The sequence below is a fragment of the Nannobrachium achirus genome, assembly GCF_963921795.1.
Source record: "Nannobrachium achirus genome assembly, chromosome: 16".
Lineage (NCBI taxonomy): Eukaryota > Metazoa > Chordata > Actinopteri > Myctophiformes > Myctophidae > Nannobrachium > Nannobrachium achirus.
This window is the reverse complement of record NC_137823.1, coordinates 29,665,388-29,693,071: the sequence shown is the minus strand read 5'-3', so window position 1 is coordinate 29,693,071 and position 27,684 is coordinate 29,665,388. Positions and strand designations below refer to the sequence as shown.

Sequence of the window (27,684 nt, the reverse complement as noted above, 5' to 3'; positions counted from 1 at the left end):
CACAGGTTCATTAAACAAGTCATGCTGTACATTTTAAACATTGAGGTATCCCTCTGACAAACTGAGAAATACTGCACATAGACAGAACCCAACAGGCTACATTAGCTTACCCTTAATGGTACTTTGTTACAATTTGCAATCAACAAAGGCTATAGTTACAAAGTGGTCCGAGGTATAGGGTACTATACTGTATATGGTTTTATTTTAAAACCATGAATGCACCATTTAAAAATGGCATGTGAAAGGCAACAGACTCCACAATTGGAAAATCATGTGGTCCTGAAATCTCACAAGTTTACTACTCTGAAACAACGGTAGAACGATCAAACAGTCATATAGGATAACCCTAATGCAAAAGTACACCTTGGAGCAAAACTTGTGAGCCAAAGTGTCAAAGGCTGGTCAACTTTTGGTTGAAGCATCCTAGTCCGGGAGCCAAATGGTGATTTTTGGCTGAACGTGGAATCGGCTGATAAAGTTTTTTTCTCAACTGATTCTTGTAGCTTGGGGTCACCTCTTAAGGATTCAAGACGATGACCAGCGATATCCATTGAGCATTTTTTATTATTAATAATAAAAAATGCTCAATGGATATCGCTGGTCATCATCTTGAATCCTTAAGAGGTGACCCCAAGCTACAAGAATCAGTTGAGAAAAAAACTTTATCAGCCGATTCCACGTTCACCCCCACGGCTCCCGGACTATCCTTGCTTGAAGTTTAGAGCGTCCATCTCGCCGGAGATCCACCTCAGTTCAGTTGCCTGATAATGGAGTTGATATCTGAACTGCGGAATCCTGGGTTTCCCAGATCCTTCAAGATACCGGCTTTATCCTTGGATGCATGACGAGCCACTGACAGCCTGAACGGCAACACAAAATTGTTGGCAACCCGGAAGTTCTTCCCTACAGAGTAAATCTCATGGATCAGGTCCTCCAGGCAGATGATGCCATGTTTGCCTGAGGAAAGGGGAAAAAAAGAGATTAAATTAGCGAAGTGGAGGGAAAGAAATTGATAGGGTGAGAAATGGCAATGTGAGTGAACTAAAAACATGAGGTGGAAAGAAGGGGAAAGAGACAAGAAAGGAGAAGAAAAGAAAAACATGCGCATAAAATAACAGCATAAAGGCCCATTCCCACTGGGCCAGATAAAAGATAAAAATAATCTCTTTCTCCAGATATTTTTAGATAGATACAGAGGTAGATACAGATAAAAAAAAATATTTGCCACAGATAAAAGTATCTGTGGCAAATATCTGTGGTAGATATTTTTTTCATCTGTATCTACCATCCACTTTGAATGGAAAAATATCTGGAGAAAGAGATTTTTTTATTTGTTATCTGGCCCAGTGGGAATGGGCCTTTAAGCTTTGTGTTTCAGCTCAACAGGTAAATTGCAGCTGACAGTAATGATGTTAATCATGTATGCGTTTTATTTAGGGGTACAGCAGTGTAACTAATGTTATTGCTGTCAGCTTAAACAAACAGTCTCAAACTTTGCTGACTTGCATAGTTTTATAGGTTTAGTAAATAATATAATGAAATATCTACAAATAGTAATTTTCCCTCAAATTATAGTTTAATGACAAGATAAAGAATTAAACGTACACAAAATATATACTGTATAAATACAGTGCAATACAATTCTTCTCTAATGTAGACTCTTACCCACGTGTTCTTCAATGAGGGCATTGTCGGTGAGTGGAACTCGCCGGTTGTTAATCTTGGTCTGCCCCCTCTTCAGGACCAGTTCACGCACGGATTTCAGATTGGGAAAACTGTTGAATAGGTAGAAGTTTTAAAATAATGTCTGTTTGTGTCACTCTTTAATGTAATAATGTGTGCTTTTGAAATGTGCCAGGTGATCGTATTGGTGATTGTGTCAGTGTCCTACATTAACACACGTGTTTGTCTCCTCAGTCATTCTAAAAGCTTTATTTACATCTTAAATAAAGTTACACATTTTAAACAATTAACTTCACATAGACATCACACTGTAGGAAAAGAAAAACTAAGGCCCGAGAAAGGAGTCAGGACCCTGAAGCATTATAGGTACTTATCATGGATGACTTACCCCCATGCCACGTAAGGCTCGATAACCTTCATCATTGCCATGGAACCCTTGTTGATTTTGACGAAAGCGCCACTAAAGATCTTCCTCACCCTGAACATCTGGACCACCTTCAACACTTTTGGACTGACACCCTTGACGCTAAACAGGGGAGGAGAAATAAATTCAATGTAAAAAGCTCAACTGGTACATTGTCTATCTTGTAGCTTACACCAGTTCCCATCTCTTATCCACTTCACTATAATATAATCAATTCATTTCCCTCTTGATTGTTTGCTTAATAACAGCCCCTAGTACATAATATTGCACTTTACAAGCTGTAGAACATACTTCAGAGGGTTCCTACAGGTTACACTTTAACTGACATCGAAACTGACATCCTTCATTCTAAATGAGTACTACATAGATCCCTGGGGATCATCATAACTATTGGCAACCACTAGGTGGCACCCAGGGACCAGCTCTAAAGCAGTGGCAAGGGCCCTGGCAGGAGTCGGTCCCCAACATGCATGTCTTTTGGTAGAGAGGAAACTGGAGCTCCCAGAGGAAACCCACAGACAGAACATGCAAACACAGTAAAGCTGGTTGCACACTGCTGCGTTTTTCGGGCCGAATATCGGAGTGAATTTCGGAGAGCGTGAATAAAAAAATCAACCTCACGTTATGTCAGTCACGTTTGCACACTGACGCCCATTTCGCGCACCACTTGGTCCCTTGCTCTCTCTATCTCTCTCTCTCTCCTTGCCCTGAAAAACGCATTTCGCAACGAAAAACGCAGCAGTGTGCAACCACCTTTAGGCCCTAGACAGGTTAAAATCCAGGACCTTCAGGCAACAGTGCTATTCACTGAGCTACGGCACTACTGTGACGAAGTCCGAGATCCATATTGGAGCTACGCCATTGCCACGTGGATCCCGACAAAAGCATGTGCACCGCACGCGCACCGCACATGCAAATCGTGTGTGCATCCTCCCCCTCCAACCCTCACACACGCCGCATGTGCGGCGCCTGTGTGCATGTCTCCCCCCTCCAAGGCCTAGAAAGACCCTTTGAATGCTTTACATTTTAACTCTTTCTGAGTTGTGTAATAATGGGTGACCACTATGTGCTTTTAATGCTTTTCTGATTTATATTTAACAAGGTGTGCAACTGTGCACTGATCTAAAGTTTTAATGGGTGATCACTATGTGCTTTTAATGTCTTTCTGATTTGTATTTAACAAGGAGTGCAACTGTGCACTGTTCTAAGGTTACCGTATAGTCCGTTTCAATGTTTTTAGCTTTGTTTTTCCTGACCTTCTGAATGTAGCACTTTGAGATTTGTCACAAATATAAAGTGTGCTACAAACAAAATATATTATTACCCCCCCTCCTGCCCCCCACCCCTCCCTACACTTTCCCTGGTCTCTCCCTCCCTCCCTCCCCCCCCTTTCTGCCCCCCCCTCCCCTCTCTCTCTCTCTCTCACGGCTCTTTAGCCTTTGTAAAGTGTCTTGAGATAACTTGTTATGATTTGACACTAATAAAATTGAATTGAATTGAAGAGAGGCAATAGATAACCAAAGGAAACTGTTTATAAGTTACTCACTCTCTTATACGAACAACGAAGGCCAGCTTGTTCTTCGAAGGCACTGGGGCAGCTGGTCTGCATTTCAACCTCTGGAGGCGGGTTTCATCACGACCTGTTCGATGGCCATCTTTCAAGAAGGACTCCAAACGCTTGAATTTCAAAGGTTTGCCTTTTGAATCCTTTCCCTAGAAAGAAATAGAACACACATAAGCAAAGCAATAACAAATGCACAATTAAGGTGACTTTATTTATGTGCTGTGTGCACAGGGTCCTACAGTACATTGGCCCTCATTTATCAACGTGGTGCAGATCAAAATTTGTGTACACCGAAATTTAGGCAAGTCTCTGCATTTATCATTTTAACTTGACTTTGGTCTAGGGTAGGATCAAATCTCACGTCAAGTCCTGAGGTGGTGTAGGAATCATCCTACACCACTTTGTTCCATTGTAGACGTGCGGAGCAGCATTGTCTAATTATCTGACAGGCAATGGACACATGTATCCACTCGAAAATGTATATCCACAGACCTGCCAACCCTGGCAATTTTTTTTGAGTACTCATGCGCGGGCACTTTGTGCCCGCGCAGCGCCCGCGGTGCAATTTTTGTTGTTTTCCCGCACAAAACAGCGTATATTTTGGAGGGTTCCATGCACCTTTTTGGGTGGGACCTTTACAGTTATGTTAACAAAATTTCACACCAGAAATGTAGCACATTGCATGTCTTGACTTACACTAATAGGAGGAGGCAAGATGTTAGAACAACCTTTTAAATAAAAATGCCATTTGGTCTGGAGAAAAAGTAGGCTAGTATTACCAGGCAATACAGTAATGTTGCTTTGGCAATATTGTTGACAAATCTTTAATAAAATATACTAACTGCACTTGCTCAGAGTTAGTTAACAATAGACTAGCAAAACAGTCTCACCAGTGACTTAATGAATGAACATACATCAACATAATCATGTTATTCAAATAGCAAAATAGCTTTACATTGTCAGGTAGGCTATTTACCTTTAAATATTTACCTGTGTCTTTGTTAAACATTGTTAATTGAGCAGCCTAAATAATAAATTCTGTGCATGATTTGCATGAAGTTGAAAGTATTCAACTCATGTAGGTTTCTATTGCATTCATTAATTGATATATAGGCCTACATTGTGTATAGATCACATACCGTCTAGTCTGTATATTCATTCATAGAGGATACAGGCTACTCATTGTTAACAAACCATTAATGTCTTCATATATTCACAGGTGATAAATAACTTGTTCACCTTTAATGTTTTTGACAATAGAGATAGTGGAACAGGGAGCCCAGTATTTTATTTTGGATCTTTACTCTAAAGCCTGATCATGGTCAATTATCTATTACTACAGTTCATTGTACCTGGTCACAAGTTTTGACATTTCCCGACTTCGCTCACGTGCAACACCGTCGTATGACGAAGTATAACACAGGCTTCATACACAACAAGCTGTCGCGGAGGCGACCGCAGTTTAATAGTATACTATTATTGATTCACTTGATTAAAACCGCGGTCACATCGCGGAGAGGAGCGACAACAACATAACAACCATTTCATTCTCACCATCGTGGCTGCTGACATGTGAATTCACCTCAGCTGAGTGTTATCTTAATATATTACCTGTTAGTCAGACTACTACTCGTTGCACGGCAGTATTGTGGGGGCAACTCCGACGACTCGCACAACAACACGGCCATTCTCCGTTTATCTTCTTTATAAATGAATCGGATTAATATCGCCGTTGTACAAACCGGGCGGCGATAGCTATGAAATGAGTAGCTTCTTATTAACTCTATGATGAGTAGCGTAAGTGTACATGCTGCACCGCGCTGAAAACCAAAACAAACTCATGGCATCCGGTTCAATTCTTCTTCTGCCGAAAAAAACGAGCACATCTTCTGTTCTACTGCTCCCCAGCGCCATGCGCCCCATTCACACACCATTCAAGTGGTGCCTGGGAGGAACTACACGGCAGGTTGCAAAAATCTTGCTGCTGCAGAATGTGCTGTTATACCACGTCGCGCCCATCCTCCGAAGTTGCGTAGCAATGAGGGGAAATAGAGTACCTGCGTAGAGAGCCTTAAAATGCGTGCTTACTACGCAAAATGCGTATGGGTTGGCAGGTCTGTATCCAACACAATAATAAATAATCCTGTGAAAATATAACATTTTATAAAAGCATAGCCTACAGCCGGCTACATCATGGACATTCACACCGATTTTATTTCCAAGTTACAATGACAACCATTAAGCAATTTAAATCTAGCGATATGGAAGAAATCTGCTGTTAATTGCTTTAACAGAATAAATCTTAAGATTGGATATCTGGCTCAGAACAAGCACATGTACGAACGCATGCGAGAGCATTTTCGGGACCAGCGCGGCGCCGCTGTGAGTCGTGAGTCCTTTTAGATAATGGATAAAACCGAAGGTCCAAACCTGGCTGTGCCCAGCCCAGCGCAAGCACGCTGCGGATGATTTATTTGGGGGTCCACAGCCCACCGGGGAGACCAGCCACGCATTGCGCTCGTCGCGGAAATTGGGTTAAATTAATATCCAAAACTTAACCGTGGGGTCTCTCAATTTATACAGTAGCTACTGTACACTATGCTGGAGTTAATGATGAAACCCGACGTGGCGAGCCGTGAGATCATGGCCATGGGGAATTATGATTGCTTGTAACCAAATGAACGCGCTCTGTCTGTGCACGCACGGCACGGGTAGGCTATGGTTTAAATTAATATTAATATTCATGGCAGTGACTTGTGTCATTCATGTCGGCTGCAGTGCTATAGCCTCCTTGTCAAAGATTGTACCGTTGGTTAATCCCACCTTTCCACTGTTAAAGACTGCTGTGTAAACCAAAATGCTGCTGTTCCAAGTAGCCTAGTTGCGTGCGTAGGTGTGTGCGTGCGTGCGTGCATGTGTGCGTGGTCTGTGTGGGACACGGACATGGGAGTTAACTTGAAGGGTGCAGGCTTTTCTTTGGTTGTTAGGTCGTATTCGGGTTGTTCTGGTCGTAAAATCGGGGCGTTTCGAGAATAATTAAGGGCGTATTATTTAAATTTCAGTCTGCGCATTTATCAATGCTGGGATCAAATGTAGGCCAGGTGTGTCTGCTTAGGACGTGTTCGTAAATGCCACGCGAACGTTGCCCTACGCAAAATTTGGTGGCCATTGTGTGTGTGTGTGTGTGTGAGAGAGACTGTCGCTAGCTCGAAATTAAATTTCCTGGCATTTAGGAGTGACAATACCACTTACCCTTCTCTTGTTCTGTAGTGCAAGCTTTGCCTCAGTTGCTTTGATGGCTTGGTAGACTTTCCGCTTTTTCAGTAGATTCTCTGGAACTAATTTTATTACCCTCTCTTTCACTCTAGAACAGAAAGTTGGAACATTGTTAACATGGTTTAAAAAGGTGCTATATAAATAAAAGTGTATTATTATTATTCATACATTCACTGTTGATAGCTGTACATCTATAATAATTTGATCATCGGTCAGTAGGAGACTCAGTATTATTGGCTCAGGAATGCAACAAAACCCCAAAAAATCTCCCTGAATTCAGATTTATCAAGTCGACTTGAGTCGCGGGGGTTAATCCGACACGTCGACGAATCGTTTATGTAAAAAAAAAGAAAAATGCATTTTGCATCATATGATGCATTAGATCAGGGCTACTCAACTTAAGATAGCTCAGGGGCCACTTTGATTGATTGATTGATTGAAGGCTTTATTAGAAGTTTGCATAGGAAAATGTACAGATTCATGACGGTACAGTTCACTGGTACAAGGTCTACTAAAAGGAGATCCATGAAAAGACTAAGCTTATTTCAACAGGAAACCATTTAAGTATCTCATATAACATTGAATGACAGACAAATAGAACACAGTACTATGCAGTAGATATAAAGAAAAGGAAAAAAAAAGAAAACAGTAAGTCTAAACAAACAGTAAGTATATACAAGGAAGGGGCAGGGGAGGGGAGGGTTGGGCTAGGTTTTTACCAGTTGCGAACGGCTGCTGCCTGTAAGTGGTTTTTCAGGGCAATTTTAAAGGATGCTAGTGATCCACACTCCTTTATGGCCTTCGGTAAGGCATTCCACATTTTTGTGGTATAGCAGAAAAACCCTTTGTTACAATACAATGCAATCTTATCGTCATTAATGTCCAGTGTCCCCGGTGTCAGGCATAATCGCCTATAACATTTTCGCCAGATCTTTTCGCGGGGCACTTTTGCCGTGGAGGAGAGTCTTTTCACCTACCTGTCTGAGCCATTTCGCCTACCCTCAATTCTGCTGTCAGACTGTCCATGTTTTCATATTATCTCTTTGTCATTTAAATATTATAGTGACTGTGACAGTGGTGTTACATGTCAAACCTACACACGGCTATCCTATGCACTCCATAGTAATCACATAAATACAGAGCTATTGGAATCAGGTGCGCCCAAATAATTAATAAACCCATGTCCAGATACTATACATTCTTTGGTGCAGTATTGAACAGTATTGTAAAATGAACAGTATTGTAGGCCTATATTGTTTTAACATTAGGCTATACAAAATATATATGTAGGCTATTAGCCTATAAAGGTCTATATAAGATATGCTACACCTAAATAGCCTATAGAATCAACCTTGCCTGTCAACAGGCATAAAAAACTATTTTGCCATTTTTTAGGAATAAAATGTGATGTAAATAATAAATGACAAGTAAACTGTTAGATTCACTTGACACCACTGTCACAGTCACTATAATATTTAAATGACAAAGAGCTAATTTGCAAACATGGACAGTCTGACAGCAGAATTGAGGGTAGGTGAAATGGCTCAGACAGGTAGGTGAAAAGACTCTCCTCCAAGGCGAAAATGCCAGGCGAAAGGACCAAATGCGTGTAGGCGAATATGTTATAGGCGAAAGTGCTGGTGACCGCCCAACCCTACCCTCCCCTGCCCCTTCTTTGTATACTGTTTGTTTAGACTTACTGTTTTCTTTTTTGTTTTTCTTTACATATCTAATGCATAGTACTGTGTTCTATTTGTCTGTCACTCAATGTTATATGAGATACTTTAATGGTTTCCTGTGGAAATAAGCTTAGTCTTTCATGGATCTCTTTTTAGTAGACCTTGTACCAGTGAACTGTACCGTCATGAAACTGTACCTTTTCCTATGCAAACTTCTAATAAAGTCTTTAATCAATCAATCAAAACAATCAATATTGTATTGTATTGTCTTCTTACCCTGTGGGCCTCGAGCCTTTTAAGTTTATATATTGCGTCCAGCTGTGGGTAAAGGTGAATTGTGGAGTAGAGTAGAGGTCGGAGCCCACTAAGCAATTTGGGGGTTAAATCGCGTTCAGATGACGTCTTCGCCTAAACCAGACGTATAGCTAGATCCAGTCTGTGACGAGTTTAAATGTTAAAGTTTTTTCACCGTCTATGCCAAGCCAAGCCATTGTATCACCGTCATTTAAACGCCTTTAGCGGCCCCTAGCGGCCGCCGAAAGTAGTGAAAATTTAGTGAAAATGATTGCAGCCAGCAGGATTTAAAATTATTTTTCCTTAGCTCCGAGAGCCGTATCCTACCCGTACCACCGCAGCTGATCGTATTTGTGATGATTTCTTGCACTGTTATTATTTGACACTGGGAGCCGACGGGGTTCGAACTCGATCAGGATCTACTGTACTTGAAACCTGCGCGCTAACCGCTCGACCACGGCAGCTTGTGATTCAAAGGGGTTCCAGCAGCTATTAGTAGTTGACATATCGCTTCCCGCTGTTCGTTTGAGGTCGGTGCATTTGTTTGACAACACAAACTAACTTTATATTGATGCATAGCTATAAAACGATTTTATTTAATCATTATCGTATGGTGGGGGTGACATGCAGTCTTGTGTGTTTGTGGCTGTTGGTGTCAGAATGAATTATGTAACTCAGAGAAGTAATAGTATGCTGTCATGAGCAGCGTACCACGGCATTATGCAATTATTTAATACACTTTTAGAATTTTTCAAAGGTATTGACCAGCACGTCTTTTAGACGGCTATAAGATGTGCAATGGCCAGAAACTGCTCAGTGGATGCAATCAACTATTAAGGTAAAACCGGGAGATACTGTTAGCATCCGATAATGAACAACTTGATAAAAATGTATTTAAAAAAAAGATGGTCTAACACACGTTTGTCCTGAACGGTAATATATCGTTAGCCTTACATTAAGTCGCACCGGTAGTTGCTTCTGCTTTGCTGACGTCTATGGCTACCGGAGCGTCTTACCGTCTTTGAATACACTACCACTGCAGGCTCCACTAAATCTCATCTAGTTGCTCGACACATGCACTAATGAAAAATATAAGACTACGCCAGAGTTCTCATATCGCTTACCGACTCTGGCGGAAACTGTTCACAATGTAATAGTCCGTTGTTTTCAATAAAAATGCTTTTTACCAAGTCTATGTCCGAGTGCCGCTCTGTTTTTCCTGCATTTCTTCTTTTGCGCATGCGCAACAGCGCCAGTTTGATGGCCGGGAGGTACTATTGCTCATTTGAATTGAGCAATAGTACCTCCCGGCCACCAAAGGGGCGCTGTTGCGCAGCTGCAACAGCATTGTTTTCAAAGAAGAAATGCAGGAAGCCATGATGAAAAACAGAGCGGAGAGAAAAGGCACTCGGACATAGACTTGGTAAAAAGCATTTTTATTGAAAACAACGGACTATTACATTGTGAACAGTTTCCGCCAGAGTCGGTAAGCGATATGAGAACTCTGGCGTAGTCTTATATTTTTCATTAGTGCATGTGTCGAGCAACTAGATGAGATTTAGTGGAGCCTGCAGTGGTAGTGTATTCAAAGACGGTAAGACGCTCCGGTAGCCATAGACGTCAGCAAAGCAGAAGCAACTACCGGTGCGACTTAATGTAAGGCTAATATATCGTTATTATGGAAGCGTCCAGATGACGGCTACAACTCAACTAGACTATATAGTGAAATTGGTTCTTAAAATTACTTTAGTCCAATATTTGAAAACCAGGTGTGGATATTAAAGCTGTTTTTTTAATCAACAAGTATGGAATAATGGATTAAATGTAATCAGCTACAATCGGTCTATAGACAGACTGACGATAGACGGTTCAAATGAGGGCTAAACATAACCATTGGGCTAAATGACGGCTTGTGTTTACTGGGAGGAGGATAAGTAATCTACTTGACATCTGGTGCGAGATATTATAAGTATATTATTAGTATAAATATTATAAGATACACTTGTGGTTACGAAGACAGTACACCGTTTAAAGCATGTGTTAAACTGTCGCTGGCTAGCTCCACTCCTAACAGTAAACATACAAAATACAAGTTTTGATGGGATCCTTTTGGCCTTAGCTGACTTATAATAGCACTGACACATTTAAAGTGCAGGTAAATAGCGACGGATGGATACAGATATTACTAGTCTAAAACCATAAAAAATCCAGATACATACTCAGGTTCTGCCATCGTGATAGGACGCTCGTCGCTCACTAAAACCGAAAGCATATGCCGTCGCCAATATATGACGACACTCGCTGACTGTGGGGGCGGTGACCGAGAAACAGACAGTGGTGGAAAAGTAAAAGTCCAGAAATTCTGCAATTAAAAATGTACAAAAGTACAAAAGTATTGGTATCAAAACTCAAAGGTACTTAAAGGGGAGAACCACCCATTTTCAACAATGAACTACGGTATGTCATAATATACCTTTGAGTTGTTATGTGGAAATAAGAAAAAAATTCCCCCCTTCTGTGTTGCCTAGAACTTGCAAAGTACACCCTGATGATGTGATGATGTATATGCTTTGGTTTTATTTTGGTTTTATTACATTTTTTCTATGAATTTTAAAAGATTTTTTTAATAATACATTTCATTAATATAATTATTATCAATAGGGATAAAAGGGACAGTAGGATATACTTGTAATCTGTATTCATATTGTGTAAAGTGATACACTTGTTGAACCAAATACATTACGACCATCATGTTCAATGAATTGAATTGAGTTAAAAAAATTCAAGCTCACAAAATGTATTCCTCGACCACATAGGACCTACAGAACACACACGCACATGCACAGTGCACATGCGTGCACGCGCGCGCGAGGGCAAACACACACACACACACACACACACACACACACACACACACACACACACGCCTCTCTGCGAACAGAGAATATGAACCTCCTGCTGTTAACGACGCACCTAAGCATTAACAGGGGGAAAACATAACCTGCTGAACAGGTGTTGTCTGTACTGTACTGTACTTCCTTGAGCACAAAGAATTTTCTACGTCAAAAGTATTAAAGCCATTTGTTGATTATCGGTTTGTGTGTCTGCAGTGACACACAAGAGGTGCCTCACAAATGATGGTGCATCTAGTGACAGCAACATCCTTTGTGTCAGGAGTAGGACAGGTAAACATTATTTTTTTTATATATATATATATATATAGTAAGTAAATACATTGCTTTCATAATATGGTGTTGTATCTTATGATTGACATGTAAGCCTAAACATGATGTTGTTTGAGTGAACTATCACGGGCAGATTTGTACTGCGCACTTTTAATTTAATAACAGTTAACTTATGAGATGGCAGGAAATCTTCAATTGAAGTCGGGTATTCTAAATATTTTATAAACAGTGCATCTGATTGTGCATGGATACAAATCTACTTTTAGGTCATCTAGAGTTTATTTTTTCCCTCCTATTATGGGGGATTTTACAGTGGAGATTGATAGGAAACAGGCAGAGAGTCAGGGAGTGAGTGTCATGCAGCAAAGGTCTGCCGAGCTCAGGAATCAAACCCAGGGCTTGCTGTCAGGCTGCATCAGAGCCTTTAGAGGGTACGCACCTTGATCACTCTTCCATCGGCGCCCCACTAGAAGTCTTTTTAGGTCATCTATTTAGGTCATCTATTTATAGTGCTTTTGTATTTAAATCTAGTTTGTGTATCGGAGGAGAGTGGTGTGATTGAGAATGGTTCAGTGTTGATTTTGACAGGAAAATTTGTGATGTCAGTGATGTCAAACAAGTCTACAGTATAAGCTGTCAAAGAAATCTATGAAGATGTTTAATCTGCAACAGAATTTTATACAATATCTAGTGGGGGGTCCCTGCTTTCTCTCTCTCTCTCTCTCTGCAGCTAAGGGCTCCATGGCCTGAAAACGTTGAAGACCCCTGTTTTAGAATAAACTGCACATTTTTACACTACATTCACCCACCATAAACCTGGTGAAGGAGCATCTCAGGGGAGGGCAAGGTGTCGGAGGCGCTGTCACCGGAGAGCGAGCGGACAGAGTAGGAAGACAGGCTGACAGAAGAGTGGAAGTTGTCACAGGAGGCCGGGAGGCTGGATGATGGGGAGACCGAAGAAGTTGAGTCTTCGTCGTCATTGGAGCTGGTATCACCGGTTTGCCTCTGGCTAGGGATGGGACGATATGAACATTTCAAATCACTATTATTGTGACAAAAGAAATCGCGATTTACGATATTATCACGTAAAATCCATTATCCTGGGGCAGAACATATGCCAAAAAATAGCAGATCTACAAGGTAGACTTTGAGTGGGAAATAAGAAAAAAGTTCCCCCCTTCTGTGTTGCCTAGAACTTGCAAAGTGCACCCTGATGATGTGATGATGTATATGCTTTGGTTTTCTTTTGGTTTTATTTAATTTTTTCTATGAATTTTAAAATATTTTTTAATAATACATTGTATTAATATTATTATTATTATCAATAGGGATAAAAGGGACAGTAGGATACTTGTAATCTGTATTCATATTGATACAATTGTTGCACCAAATACATTCCGACCATCATGTTCAATGCATTGAATTGAAAAAATTCCACAAAATGTATTCCTCGACCACAATAGGGCCTACAGAACACACACACGCACATGCACAGTGCGCGCGCGCACACACACACACACACACACACACACACACACACACACACACACACACACAGGTCACACACACACACACACACACACACACACACACACACACACACACACACACACACACAGGCCTCTCTGCGAACAGAGAATATGAACCTCCTGCTGTTAACGACGCACGTATACCTAAGCATTAACAGGGGGAAAATTCATAACCTGCTGAACTGAACAGGTGTTGTCTGTACTGCACTGTACTTCCTTGAGCACAAAGAATTTTCTACGTCAAAAGTATTAAAGCCATTTGTACATTGTTGATTATCGGTTTGTGTGTCTGCAGTGACACACAAGAGGTGCCTCAGAAATGATGGTGCATCAGTGACAGCAACATCCTTTGTGTCAAGAGTATGACAGGTAAACATTACATTTTTGGAGCGGTGAAAGCGCTCCCAATAGACAGGTATGTCCGTGGGTATGTGGGTGGGTGGGTGGCTGGCTGGGTGGCCGTGTCCGTAGCCTGGCAATACCTTGAGTGGCCACACACAACACACTAGTTAAAGGAGGGGCGCTGTTTTGTGCAGGCCAGGCACACTCACCACTCACTCACACACGCACGCAACACACACACACACACACACTGCTGCTCAGATTCACCGCTCCACTTCGAACCGAGGTTTGATTTTTTATATATATATATTATAATATAATTAAATACATTTCTTTCATAATATGGTGTTGTATCTTATGATTGACATGTAAGCCTAAACATGATGTTGTTTCAGTTTGAGTGAACTATCACGGGCAGATTTGTAGGATACTGCTCACTTTTAATTTAATAACAGTTAACTTCAATCTTCAATTGAAGTCGGTATTCGAAATATTTTATAAACAGTGCATCTATCTTAGCCTGGTTCCAGCCCATAGACCCGCCCACTCTCAGAGTGGACTGTTTCTCTGGTCTGGTATTGTGTTCATAATAAGTGATTTCTGGAGCCGAAATGACGGCTCCTCCAATTAGCGCAGGGGTGGGGGTGGGTTTAACAAATAACCAATCCGCGCTGTCAAAGTCCCTCCCCTCCAGAAATCGCTCAAACAGGGCACAATGTCAGACTCAAGCTTCAGCTGAGTCTGAAATCAGGCTACATCTATCTGATTGTGCATGGATACAAATCAACTCATCTAGAGTTTATTTTTTCCCTCCTATTATGGGGGATTTTCAGCCTTTATTTGGTTGTACAGTGGAGATTGATAGGAAACAGGTAGAGAGTCAGGGAGTGAGTGTCATGCAGCAAAGGTCTGCCGAGCTCAGGAATCGAACCCAGGGCTTGCTGTCAGGCTGCATCAGAGCCTTTAGAGGGTACGCACCTTGATCACTCTTCCATCGGCGCCCCACTAGAAGTCTTTTTAGGTCATCTATTTAGGTCATCTATTTATAGTGCTTTTGTATTTAAATCTAGTTTGTGTATCGGAGGAGAGTGGTGTGATTGAGAATGGTTCAGTGTTGATTTTGACAGGAAAATTTGTGATGTCAGTGATGTCAAACAAGTCTACAGTATAAGCTGTCAAAGAAATCTATGAAGATGTTTAATCTGCAACAGAATTTTATACAATATCTAGTGGGGGGTCCCTGCTTTCTCTCTCTCTCTCTCTCTGCAGCTAAGGGCTCCATGGCCTGAAAACGTTGAAGACCCCTGTTTTAGAATAAACTGCACATTTTTACACTACATTCACCCACCATAAACCTGGTGAAGGAGCATCTCAGGGGAGGGCAAGGTGTCGGAGGCGCTGTCACCGGAGAGCGAGCGGACAGAGTAGGAAGACAGGCTGACAGAAGAGTGGAAGTTGTCACAGGAGGCCGGGAGGCTGGATGATGGGGAGACCGAAGAAGTTGAGTCTTCGTCGTCATTGGAGCTGGTATCACCGGTTTGCCTCTGGCTAGGGATGGGACGATATGAACATTTCAAATCACTATTATTGTGACAAAAGAAATCGCGATTTACGATATTATCACGTAAAATCCATTATCCTGGGGCAGAACATATGCCAAAAAATAGCAGATCTACAAGGTAGACTTTGAGTGGAAATAAGAAAAAAGTTCCCCCCTTCTGTGTTGCCTAGAACTTGCAAAGTGCACCCTGATGATGTGATGATGTATATGCTTTGGTTTTCTTTTGGTTTTATTTAATTTTTTCTATGAATTTTAAAATATTTTTTAATAATACATTGTATTAATATTATTATTATTATCAATAGGGATAAAAGGGACAGTAGGATACTTGTAATCTGTATTCATATTGATACAATTGTTGCACCAAATACATTCCGACCATCATGTTCAATGCATTGAATTGAAAAAATTCCACAAAATGTATTCCTCGACCACAATAGGGCCTACAGAACACACACACGCACATGCACAGTGCACACGCGCACACACACACACACACACACACACACACACACACACACACACACACACACACACACAGGTCACACACACACACACACACACACACACACACACACACACACACACACACAGGCCTCTCTGCGAACAGAGAATATGAACCTCCTGCTGTTAACGACGCACGTATACCTAAGCATTAACAGGGGGAAAATTCATAACCTGCTGAACTGAACAGGTGTTGTCTGTACTGCACTGTACTTCCTTGAGCACAAAGAATTTTCTACGTCAAAAGTATTAAAGCCATTTGTACATTGTTGATTATCGGTTTGTGTGTCTGCAGTGACACACAAGAGGTGCCTCAGAAATGATGGTGCATCAGTGACAGCAACATCCTTTGTGTCAAGAGTATGACAGGTAAACATTACATTTTTTATATATATATATTATAATATAATTAAATACATTTCTTTCATAATATGGTGTTGTATCTTATGATTGACATGTAAGCCTAAACATGATGTTGTTTCAGTTTGAGTGAACTATCACGGGCAGATTTGTAGGATACTGCTCACTTTTACTTTAATAACAGTTAACTTCAATCTTCAATTGAAGTCGGTATTCGAAATATTTTATAAACAGTGCATCTATCTTAGCCTGGTTCCAGCCCATAGACCCGCCCACTCTCAGAGTGGACTGTTTCTCTGGTCTGGTATTGTGTTCATAATAAGTGATTTCTGGAGCCGAAATGACGGCTCCTCCAATTAGCGCAGGGGTGGGGGTGGGTTTAACAAATAACCAATCCGCGCCGTCAAAGTCCCTCCCCTCCAGAAATCGCTCAAACAGGGCACAATGTCAGACTCAAGCTTCAGCTGAGTCTGAAATCAGGCTACATCTATCTGATTGTGCATGGATACAAATCAACTCATCTAGAGTTTATTTTTTCCCTCCTATTATGGGGGATTTTCAGCCTTTATTTGGTTGTACAGTGGAGATTGATAGGAAACAGGTAGAGAGTCAGGGAGTGAGTGTCATGCAGCAAAGGTCTGCCGAGCTCAGGAATCGAACCCAGGGCTTGCTGTCAGGCTGCATCAGAGCCTTTAGAGGGTACGCACCTTGATCACTCTTCCATCGGCGCCCCACTAGAAGTCTTTTTAGGTCATCTATTTAGGTCATCTATTTATAGTGCTTTTGTATTTAAATCTAGTTTGTGTATCGGAGGAGAGTGGTGTGATTGAGAATGGTTCAGTGTTGATTTTGACAGGAAAATTTGTGATGTCAGTGATGTCAAACAAGTCTACAGTATAAGCTGTCAAAGAAATCTATGAAGATGTTTAATCTGCAACAGAATTTTATACAATATCTAGTGGGGGGTCCCTGCTTTCTCTCTCTCTCTCTCTCTGCAGCTAAGGGCTCCATGGCCTGAAAACGTTGAAGACCCCTGTTTTAGAATAAACTGCACATTTTTACACTACATTCACCCACCATAAACCTGGTGAAGGAGCATCTCAGGGGAGGGCAAGGTGTCGGAGGCGCTGTCATCGGAGAGCGAGCGGACAGAGTAGGAAGACAGGCTGACAGAAGAGTGGAAGTTGTCACAGGAGGCCGGGAGGCTGGATGATGGGGAGACCGAAGAAGTTGAGTCTTCGTCGTCATTGGAGCTGGTATTACCGGTTTGCCTCTGGCTAGGGATGGGACGATATGAACATTTCAAATCACTATTATTGTGACAAAAGAAATCGCGATTTACGATATTATCACGTAAAATCCATTATCCTGGGGCAGAACATATGCCAAAAAATAGCAGATCTACAAGGTCACAACGCTTCGCGTTGTGACACGTTGTGAGCTTGTAGATCGGCTATTTTTTGGCAAAGACATTTGATAGAGAGTGAAAAAAAGTCTATCAAGTACGTATAAGTACCTTTTACCAATAGAGATTTAAGCGTTGCCGGATATGCAGCCCTGCAAATAAAAGGTGAATTGATCCCAGTGCATAACGAAGGACGATAATACGATATATTAAATCTCCACTATACGATTATCGTGAGTGTTTTTTATCACGATAAACAATAAAATCAAACCTCGGTTCGAAGTGGAGCGGTGAATTTGAGCAGCTGTACCCTATGTGAGTGAGTGAGGGAGTGAGTAAACTGTGCCTGTGAGTGAGTGGTGAGTGTGCCTGGCCTGCACAAAACAGCGCCCCTCCTTTAACTAGTGTGTTGTGTGTGGCCACTCAAGGTATTGCCAGGCTACGGACACGGCCAGCCACCCAGCCACCCACCCACGGACATACCCACGGACATACCTGTCTATTGGGAGCGCTTTCACCGCTCCAAAAACGCGTATGGTCCCATCCCTACCCCTGGCCCAGATCCGGGCGCCTTGGCACAGGCAGTTCCTCTTCGAGTGGTCTCTCTTCTTCAAGAACCATCTGATTCTGTGTGGTCGTCCCTGGGTCAGCCATGGTCTGGCTGGCTGGCTCATTGCACATTCGGGCAGTACGGCCCGATCTCCTTCTCATTTGTTCAGCCACCACAGGGCTCATGAAGCGTACGGCCACTATAGGGTCATGAATTGTAGCTGCTTCTTCTGACGTATGGTCCTTCTACTGGTCTATGTATATGAATATAAAATGATATATCCACAAGTTTCCAACATCCCATCGTGCATTACGCAGAAATTGGACGGAGCTTCCGGCGCCGCAGCCGAGTGTGATCTACAAGCTCACAACGGCTGCATCTGTGACGCAACGTGAGCTTGTCTGCTGTTAACTGGAAGTGTGGTGCAGTGCGGTGCAAAACATTCTCCAGTAAATTCCCGCGGAAAGATATAGGATGAAATGAAATAAACTAAAGAAAGGAAACTTGACTTCGGTCCATTATATCGCCCTTTTAATAATACCAATTTGTATTGTGTTTGATATTGTTATCGTTGATTTGTCCCCTTTACAACGAGGTACGGCAACTTAAAAGTATCAATACTGCATTGTAGATGTACTCTGTTCAAAATGTACTTGAGTAAAAGTAAAAAAGTATTGGCATCAAATTGTACTTAAAATACTAAAAGTAAAAGTACAAAATGTTTGAAAATAGCAGATCTACAAGCTCACAAAGCGTCGCGATGTACGCGTTGTGAGCGTTGTGAGCTTGTAGATTGGCTATTTTCAAATAGCCATTCTATAAAATAGGGCTAAAGTGGATTATGTATGTTTTAACATATTATAATTTATATCAGCAAAGTAACTAGTATAGTATAGTTTTCAAATAAATGTAGTGGAGTAAAAGTACAATATTTGGATCCCAGATGTAGTGGAGCAGAAGTAAAAGTATTGGAATTTGGAAATACTCAAGTAAAGTACAAATACCTCAAAACTGTACTTAAAGGCCCGCTGACATGCCCCGAAATTATGATAGTATGATACAGTAGGTCATGTGGTCTCTCTCCCGTGTGCATCCTCAAACAGTCTGAAACTGTCTCAGTGTAATCTGCCCAACAACAGCTGACCAGTACAGTAAGTAGTCATACAGTCAGGCTAATACAGACAATTAATTTGATTGGCTTATAATTGCGCATCCCCACAATGACATCATAAAAATATTAACTTGTTTTTTAAGATGATTTTAAAGTGACAGTAACCCTTTAGGTGACAGGCCCCCTTTAAGTACAGTACTTAAGTAAAAGTACTGCAATGTAGAAATACTCTGTTACAAGTAAAAGTCCAGAAATTCCGGAATTAAAAATGTACAAAAGTACAAAAGTATTGGTATCAAAAGGTACTTAAAGGGGAGAACCACCCATTTTCAACAATGAATGAAAGGAGTGTGGATCACTACTAGCATCCTTTAAAATCGCCCTGAAAAACCACTTACAGGCAGCAGCCGTTCGCAACTGGTAAAAACAAACATAGCCCAGCCCTCCCCTGACCCCTCTTTGTATTTACCTACTGTATGATGTTTTTATTTTTTTATTTTTAAATTGTTTTCCCCTTTTTTCCTGACTATATCTACTGCATAGTAGGCCTACTGTGTTATATCCGTCTGTCATTCAATGTTATATGAGATACTTAAATGGTTTCCTATGGAAATAAGCTTAGTCTTTTCTAGGATCTCCTTTTAGTAGACCTTGTACCAGTGAACTGTACCGTCATGAAACTGTACCTTTTCCTATGCGAACTTCTTATAATAAAGTCTTCAATCAAGGAGGCCACCGTGCAGCCCTAGCACAAATTGAATCTTAATATGCACAATATTCTTAGACATTTGGGACACGCCACCACTCATTGCAAATGGGCTATAACCCTATGGCTATTATACCAATTAGCCATAGCCATCCTACACACCAGTCAGTTTATTGTAGGACAATTGAATACTAGTCCCCCAGTAATGAATTCCTACTCTTGGTTCAATGTAGTTTCTGTGTGTCACATCAGACACTACGTAGCAGTTCCCACAGGTTCATTAAACAAGTCATGCTGTACATTTTAAACACTGAGGTATCCCTCTGACAAACTGAGAAATACTGCACATAGACAGAACCCAACAGGCTACATTAGATTATGGTACTTTATTACAATTTGCAACCAACAAAGGCAAGTTACAAAGATTCCCCCCCCCAAAAAAAACAATTGCTTCCAATGTGGTCCGAGGTGAATGCACCATTTAAAAATGGCATGTGAAAGGCAACGGACTCCACAATTGGAAAATGACGTGGTCCTGAAATCTCACAAGTTTACTACTCTGAAACAAGGGTAGAACGATCAAACAGTCATATAGGATAACCCTAAATGCAAAAGTACACCTTTGAGCAAAACCTGTGAGCCAAAGTGTCAAAGGCTGGTCAACTTTTTGTTGAAGCATCCTTTCTTGAAGTTTAGAGCGTCCATCTCGCCGGAGATCCACCTCAGTTCAGTTGCCTGATAATGGAGTTGATATCTGAACTGCGGAATCCTGGGTTTCCCAGATCCTTCAAGATACCGGCTTTATCCTTGGAGGCATGACGAGCCACTGACAGCCTGAACGGCAACACGAAATTGTTGGCAACCCGGAAGTTCTTCCCTACAGAGTAAATCTCATGGATCAGGTCCTCCAGGCGGATGATTCCATGTTTGCCTGAGGAAAGGGGAAAAAGAGATTCAATTAGCAAAGTGGAGGGAAAGAAATAGGGTGAGAAATGGCAAGAGTGAACTAAAGAAGAGGTGGAAAGGAGGGGAAACAGACAAGAAAGGAGAAGAAAATAATAAAATAACTAGGCATAAGCTTTGAAGACATTTTGACAGGTAAATTGCAGCTAATCATGTATGCGTTTTATATAGGTTTACAGCAGTGTAACTAGTCTAATGTTATTGCTGTCAGCTTAAGCACACAGCCTCAAACTTGGCCTCTGCGAAGGACGCACATAATCTCTGCTTTTGGGAGGGTTGTGGGCAGGGGCGTCACAAGGAAAGGGAAAGTGGGACTGAGTTACTAGGGCCCAAGGTGGAGGGGGCCTTAATTATTTTATACTTTAGCTATTGAAAAATAGCAGATCTACAAGCTCACAGTGCGGCACCGAGTGCCGCGCTGCGAGCTTGAAGATCTACTTTTGAAAAGTCGTAAAAATGTGTGCAAATCTTTGAATATATGCATTTTTAAGCGAACATTTGTAACTCAAATTATGCTTCTGGGGGGTCCCTGGAACTAAATATTTTGAGATGGGGGTCCGTGGCCAAATACATATCATTTTGGGGGTCCTTCACATGAAGAAGTTTGAGCACCACTGACATAGAAACATAGGTTTTTCAAAAAGCCTTGAAATATTCAAAGACAAACCTTTACGATTTTTCAAAAATAGCAGATCTACAAGCTCGCGGCACTCGGTGTCACGCTGTGAGCTTGTAAATCTGCTATTTGCCAGACCCATGAAATGGGTAGGCCTACATAAGCAAATGTCGGTCTGTCCGGGTTTTCTATATAAAGGGTATATATGATGATGACATGATGATGACATGCCTACAAAAGGCATGATGTCATAAATGATGATGACAGACAGGGGGTTGGCAGAACCGTCAAACCGTCAAATTTATAGGCCCAGAGGGTTGGCAGAACCGGGGTCTGGCACAACCAGGTTGACCTGGTCTATTTTTCAATAGTTAAAGTACCCAGGGCCCAGAATTTGGTGCAACACCCCTGGTTGTGAGCACCGGCTTCCTTGATTGGCCAACCTGACCCATTGGCCGAGGTTCACGTCACGTTTGTGCTGATGGGCTAATGTTTATGTTCCGATTAACCCAACATCGTTGGCTTTGTTGCCTTTGTGTCCCGTCTTTACCACTTTGACAATATAGCCTACTGTACATGCAGGTGTGTGACAAAACATGAAATATGTATTGCACAAAGAGGTGGGCATGTATAGTTGTATGAAATATAATCTACAAATAAATAGTAATTATCACTCAAATTATAGTTTAATTAATGACAAGATAAAGAAATAAACATACACAAAAATATAGGCTATACTGTATAAATACAGTACAATACAAATTTTCTGTAATGCAGACTCTTACCCATGTGTTCTTCAATGAGGGCATTGTCGGTGAGAGGAACTCGCCGGTTGTTAATCTTGGTCTGCCCTCTCTTCCGGATCAGTTCACGCACTGATTTCAGATTGGGAAAACTGTTGAATGGGTACAGGTTTTACTTACAATGTCTTTAATTTCACTATATAGTAAAGAGACAGGGAAAGCATTTCTGTCCTCTCTGTGCGCTTGTGTCACTCTTTAATAATGTAATGTGTGCTTTTGACATGTGCCAGGTGATCGTGTTTGGTGATTGTGTCAGTGTCCTACATTAGTGTCCTACATTAACACACGTGTTTGACTGAAGCTTTATTTACATCTTATATAAAGTAACACATTTTAAACAATTAACTTGTTAGTTTAATTCACATAGACACCACACTGTAGGAGAAAAAATAAATAAGGCCCGAGAAAGGAGTCAGGACTCTGAAGCATTATACTGTAGGTACATTGTGAGCATCATTGATGACTTACCCCCACGCCACGTAAGGCTCGATAACCTTCATCATTGCCATGGAACCCTTGTTGATTTTGACGAAAGCGCCACTAAAGATCTTCCTCACCCTGAACATCTGCACCACCTTCAACACTTTTGGACTGACACCCTTGACGCTAAACACGGGAGGAGAAATACATTCAATGTAAAAAGCTCAACTGGTACATTGTCCTATCTTGTAGCTTACACCAGTTCCCATCTCTTATCCACTTCACTATAATCAATTCATTTCCCTCTTGATTGTTTGCTTAATAACATCCCCTTGTACATAATATTGCACTTTACAAGCTGTAGCACATACCTCAGAGGGTTCCAACTCCTACACGTTACACTTTAACTGACATCAAAACTGACATCCTTCATTCTAAATGGGTTAAGTTATACTACATAGATCCCTGTGGATCATCATAACTATTGGCAGCCACTAGGTGGCACCCAGGGACCAGCTCTAAAGCAGTGGCAAGGGCCCTGGCAGGAGTATGTCCCCAACATGCATGTCTTTTGGTTCAGAGGAAACTGGAGCTCCCAGAGGAAACCCACAGACAGAACATGCAAACACAGTAAGGCCCTAGACAGGTTAAAATCCAGGACCTTCAGGCAACAGTGCTATTCACTGAGCTACGGCACTACTTTATATTTAACAAGGTGTGCAACTGTGATCACTATGTCCTTTTAATGTCTTTCTGATTTGTATTTAACAAGGTGTGCAACTGTGCACTGTTCTAAGGTTACCGTATACAGGTTTCCTTAGTCCGTTTCAATGTTTTTAGCTTTGTTTTTCTGACCTTCTGAATGTAGCACTTTGAGATTTGTCACAAATATAAAGTGTGCTACAAATAAAATGTATTATTACCCCCCTCCTGCCCACCCACCCCTCCCTACCCTTTCCCTTGTCTCTCCCTCCTTCCCCCCCTTTCTGCCTCCCCCTCCCCTCTCTCTCTCTCACGGCTCTTTAGCCTTTGTAAAGTGTCTTGAGATAACATGTTATGATTTGACACTCTAATAAAATTGAATTGAATTGAAGAGAGGTCATAGATAACCAAAGGAAACTGTTTATAAGTTACTCACTCTCTTATACGAACAACGAAGGCCAGCTTGTTCTCCGAAGGCACTGGGGCAGCTGGTCTGCATTTCAACCTCTGGAGGCGAGTTTCATCACGACCTGTCCGATGGCCATCTTTCAAGAAGGACTCCAAACGCTTGAATTTTAAAGGTTTGCCTTTTGAATCCTTTCCCTAGAAAGAAATAGAACGCAAAGCAATAACATTTGTACAATTAAGGTGACGTTTATTTGTGTGCTGTGTCAGCCTGTGTGCACAGGATCCTACAGTGTGTGTGTGTGTGTGTGTGTGTGTGTGTGTGTGTGTGTGTGTGTGTGTGTGTGTGTGTGTGTGTGTGTGTGTGTGACGACTAGCTCAAAATTTCCTGGCATTTAGCAGTGACAATACCACTTACCCTTCTCTTGTTCTGTAGTGCAAGCTTTGCCTCAGTTGCTTTGATGGCTTGGTAGACTTTCCTCTTTTTCAGTAGATTCTCTGGAACTAATTTTATTACCCTCTCTTTCACTCTAGAACAGAAAGTTGGAACAGTCAAACACACACTGATTGATACAGTAGATAGATAGTCATTCAACGCAACACAAACAAGTCAGAAATCCTCCTGTTCGGACCCCTCACCTCTAGATCCCAACTCCACAACTGTCTCAACTCAATGTCAAAACATCTTGGCGTACTGTAGCACCTGCTTTTTCCATCTAAGAAACATATGGCCTCATCTCATTGCGTCTGGACTATTACAACGCCCTCTATTCAGGTATCAGTAAGGGATCAATTCACCGCCTGCAGCTGGTGCAGAATGCGGTGGCCAGGCTCATTACTGGGACCAGGAGATCAGAACACATAACCCCAGTACTGGCCGCATTGCACTGGCTACCTGTAATTTTAGAATTGATTTTTAAATTATATTGAACAATCCTGGCACCTCAATATCGCCATGTGCCTGTCCGGCACCTGATGTCCTTGCCGCTACTAGAGGTTCGGTCAAGTCAAACAGGGTGACCAAGGGTGACGGGGCCTTTGCCGTCAGGGCCCCGACACTATAGAACAGCCTTAAGAAAAGCCTTTTTGGAGCGGTGAAAGCGCTCCCAATGAACAGGTATATCCGTGGGTATGTGGCTGGCTGGCTGGCTGGCTGGCTGGCTGGCCCTGTCCGTAGCCTGGGCAATACCTTGAGTGGCCACACACAACACACTAGTTAAAGGAGGGGCGCTGTTTTGTGCAGGCCAGGCACACTCACCACTCACTCACAGGCACAGTTTACACTCACTCACTCACTCACATAGGGTACAGCTGCTCAAATTCACCGCTCCACTTCGAACCGAGGTTTGATTTTAACCCCTTAACAGTGTGTTTAAATTTTTTGCTGTAATTTGTACAATACGTTTCACTGTTTGATGTAATTATTTTATCATAGGGTTAAGCACTTGTAACATTGTTTAAAAAGGTGCTATATAAATAAAAGTGTATAATATTATTATTATTCATACATTCACTGTTGATAGGCTGCAAGTCTATAATAATTTGATCATCGGTCAGTAGGAGTCTCATAAAATTATTGGCTCAGGAATGAGACAAAACCCCAAAACATCTCCCTGAATTCAAGGCTTCATGGGGTGTGAAATGGATAGAAAATAAGTCATTTTTTGGGGGTGAACTGTGGGGCTCGGCTCCAAGATGAAATGACGGAGGAAGCAGGTGCACTTAATAGTAAAACGATATGTACTTAAAATTAAAACTGCTGAATTTGCAACCGAGGGTGCCAGGCACCGCCGTGGCGCCCGGGCCTTGCCACCTTGGACCTTGGTGAACTAGCAGAATGCAATGTTCCAGCATTTTCTTCTTCTACTTCATATTGTACATTCAGAGATGTTTTTGAGTCATTCTCCAGATCTCATTATGTAATAGTGACATCTATACTATAATTTTGCGAATGTCTGTCTGAGTGAGTGAGTGTCTGTCTGTCACAGCGTTTCTCCTCGGTGGCTGGAGCAATTGATCTGAAATCGCATCACCATAAGCATATGAACACACCTGACATAACTGTGAAGCCTGTTTGTCACTTTCACAAATCGTATGCTGTATATTAGCATTTTTGCCAGACCCAGGGGGTCGGCCTACAAAAGGCTTTGTCGGTCTGTCGGTCTGTCCCTCTTTTCCTCAGTGTGCCTGTGTTTGCCTCTGACTGCTCATCTGCCCCTCCCTTCCCTTGCTCGGCTGATTGCCTTGAGTGCCGTCACCTGTACAGGACCAGCTGAGTTGAAGGTAGCCTGGGCTGGCTTCCAATTTCGGGCTTTTGATCCGGTCGGGAGCGGAAGATCTCCTACGTTTTTCTGTAGTCCAAAACGGACTACACTTTGGCCGGAAACAACGACCGGAAACAGTTTTAACCAGGTTTTAACCCGTACTTGCGCATGCGCTAACTACTTGCGCATGCGCTAAACTGGGTTGAAACTGTTTCCGGTCGTTGTTTCCGGCCAAAGTGTAGTCCGTTTTGGACTACAGAAAAACGTAGGAGCTCTTCCGCTCCCGACCGGATCAAACGGCCCGTTTAGTAAACGAAGACCAGGCTTTCTCTCAGGGGAAAGCCTGGTGAGGCGAGGTTAAGTTGAAGGAGAGAGGCCAGACTAAGATTGATCCACCCCCCCCCCCCCTTCCTTGCATTCTGATTTTCATTGCGGGTCTGGCAGAACCAGGTGACCTGGTCTAGTTATGGTGTATCTACTATCTATTCTGCATCTAGCATGAGGCGCATCTATTCTGCATCTAGCTTGAGGCAAAATGTTTAACCAGCTCTGTGTGTGTGTGTGTGTGTGCAGGCAGGCGGGTGTGTGTGCAGGCGGGTGGGCGGGCGGGCGGGCTGGGGGGGAACAGTATCTCTGTAGCCATTAAACGAAACGGGTTTCTTACATTGATGCTCCTACATCATGCAAGCACCAGTTAAAGTTACTTTCCATCCCTCATATACTGTGTGCACAGTGCACATCCCATAACCCACACACTGCACATCATTTTGGAGCTCATATCTTTGAACGGGTAAGGGCTAGTTGATAATAATTTCTTAAGAAACAAGTCTTGTTTGAATGATAGTTGGGAACCAAATGGACCCTAAATCTATGTAACTCAGAGAGTACAAGTGTACAAATGGAACCGGTCCATTTGGTTCCAAGTGTACAAATGGAACCGGTCCATTTGGTTCCATTTGTACACTCTCTGAGTTAAATTAACATTGCTTTTACAATATAGATTGGGGTCTCGAGAGATAGAAATGCCATTAAGTGGGGGTCCGTAGCCTAAAATGTATGTCAAACTGGGGGTCCTTGAAATTAAAATGGTTGGGAATCACTGCTAGTGGAAACCTAGTGGAAACTCTATTCATCTTAGAGTCTCCTTTTGATCAGCCACTTAGTCCAGTAGCCAGCCCATAGAGCCCCATTGTGAACCCAGACATTTTGAGTACCCTAAAGTTTTATGTTAGAAATGTTGAGTATGGGTCCCCAGCAGTTAGAAACTGCCGGATGCTAACTTGCATATGTTGGGCAATTTTCATAATTAGCATAATTAGATTAAATTAGCATAATCAC

General features: G+C 42.0%; 2 protein-coding genes across 2 annotated transcripts; both read right to left on the bottom strand.

The window, feature by feature from the left end:
* Positions 1 to 595: 595 nt before the first annotated feature.
* Positions 596 to 11,176, bottom strand: LOC308300695 (ribosomal protein uL30-like). The gene is made up of 6 exons (XM_080744580.1): positions 11,140 to 11,176; positions 6,924 to 7,035; positions 3,654 to 3,820; positions 2,072 to 2,209; positions 1,666 to 1,775; positions 596 to 957 (listed from the first exon to the last, which is right to left on the bottom strand). The coding sequence occupies exons 1-6, from the start codon at positions 11,151 to 11,153 to the stop codon at positions 749 to 751; spliced, it is 750 nt and encodes a 249-aa protein (XP_080600706.1). The 5' UTR covers positions 11,154 to 11,176; the 3' UTR covers positions 596 to 748.
* Positions 11,177 to 20,868: 9,692 nt separating this feature from the next.
* On the bottom strand, positions 20,869 to 24,656 carry LOC308300957 (large ribosomal subunit protein uL30-like 1; the record flags this gene model as incomplete). Its single annotated transcript, XM_080744854.1, has 5 exons — positions 20,869 to 21,104; positions 22,538 to 22,647; positions 23,024 to 23,161; positions 24,114 to 24,280; positions 24,501 to 24,656. Coding segments are annotated over 5 exons (780 nt in total), but the record flags the coding sequence as incomplete, so codon positions are not given.
* Between the last annotated feature and the right edge of the window lie 3,028 nt (positions 24,657 to 27,684).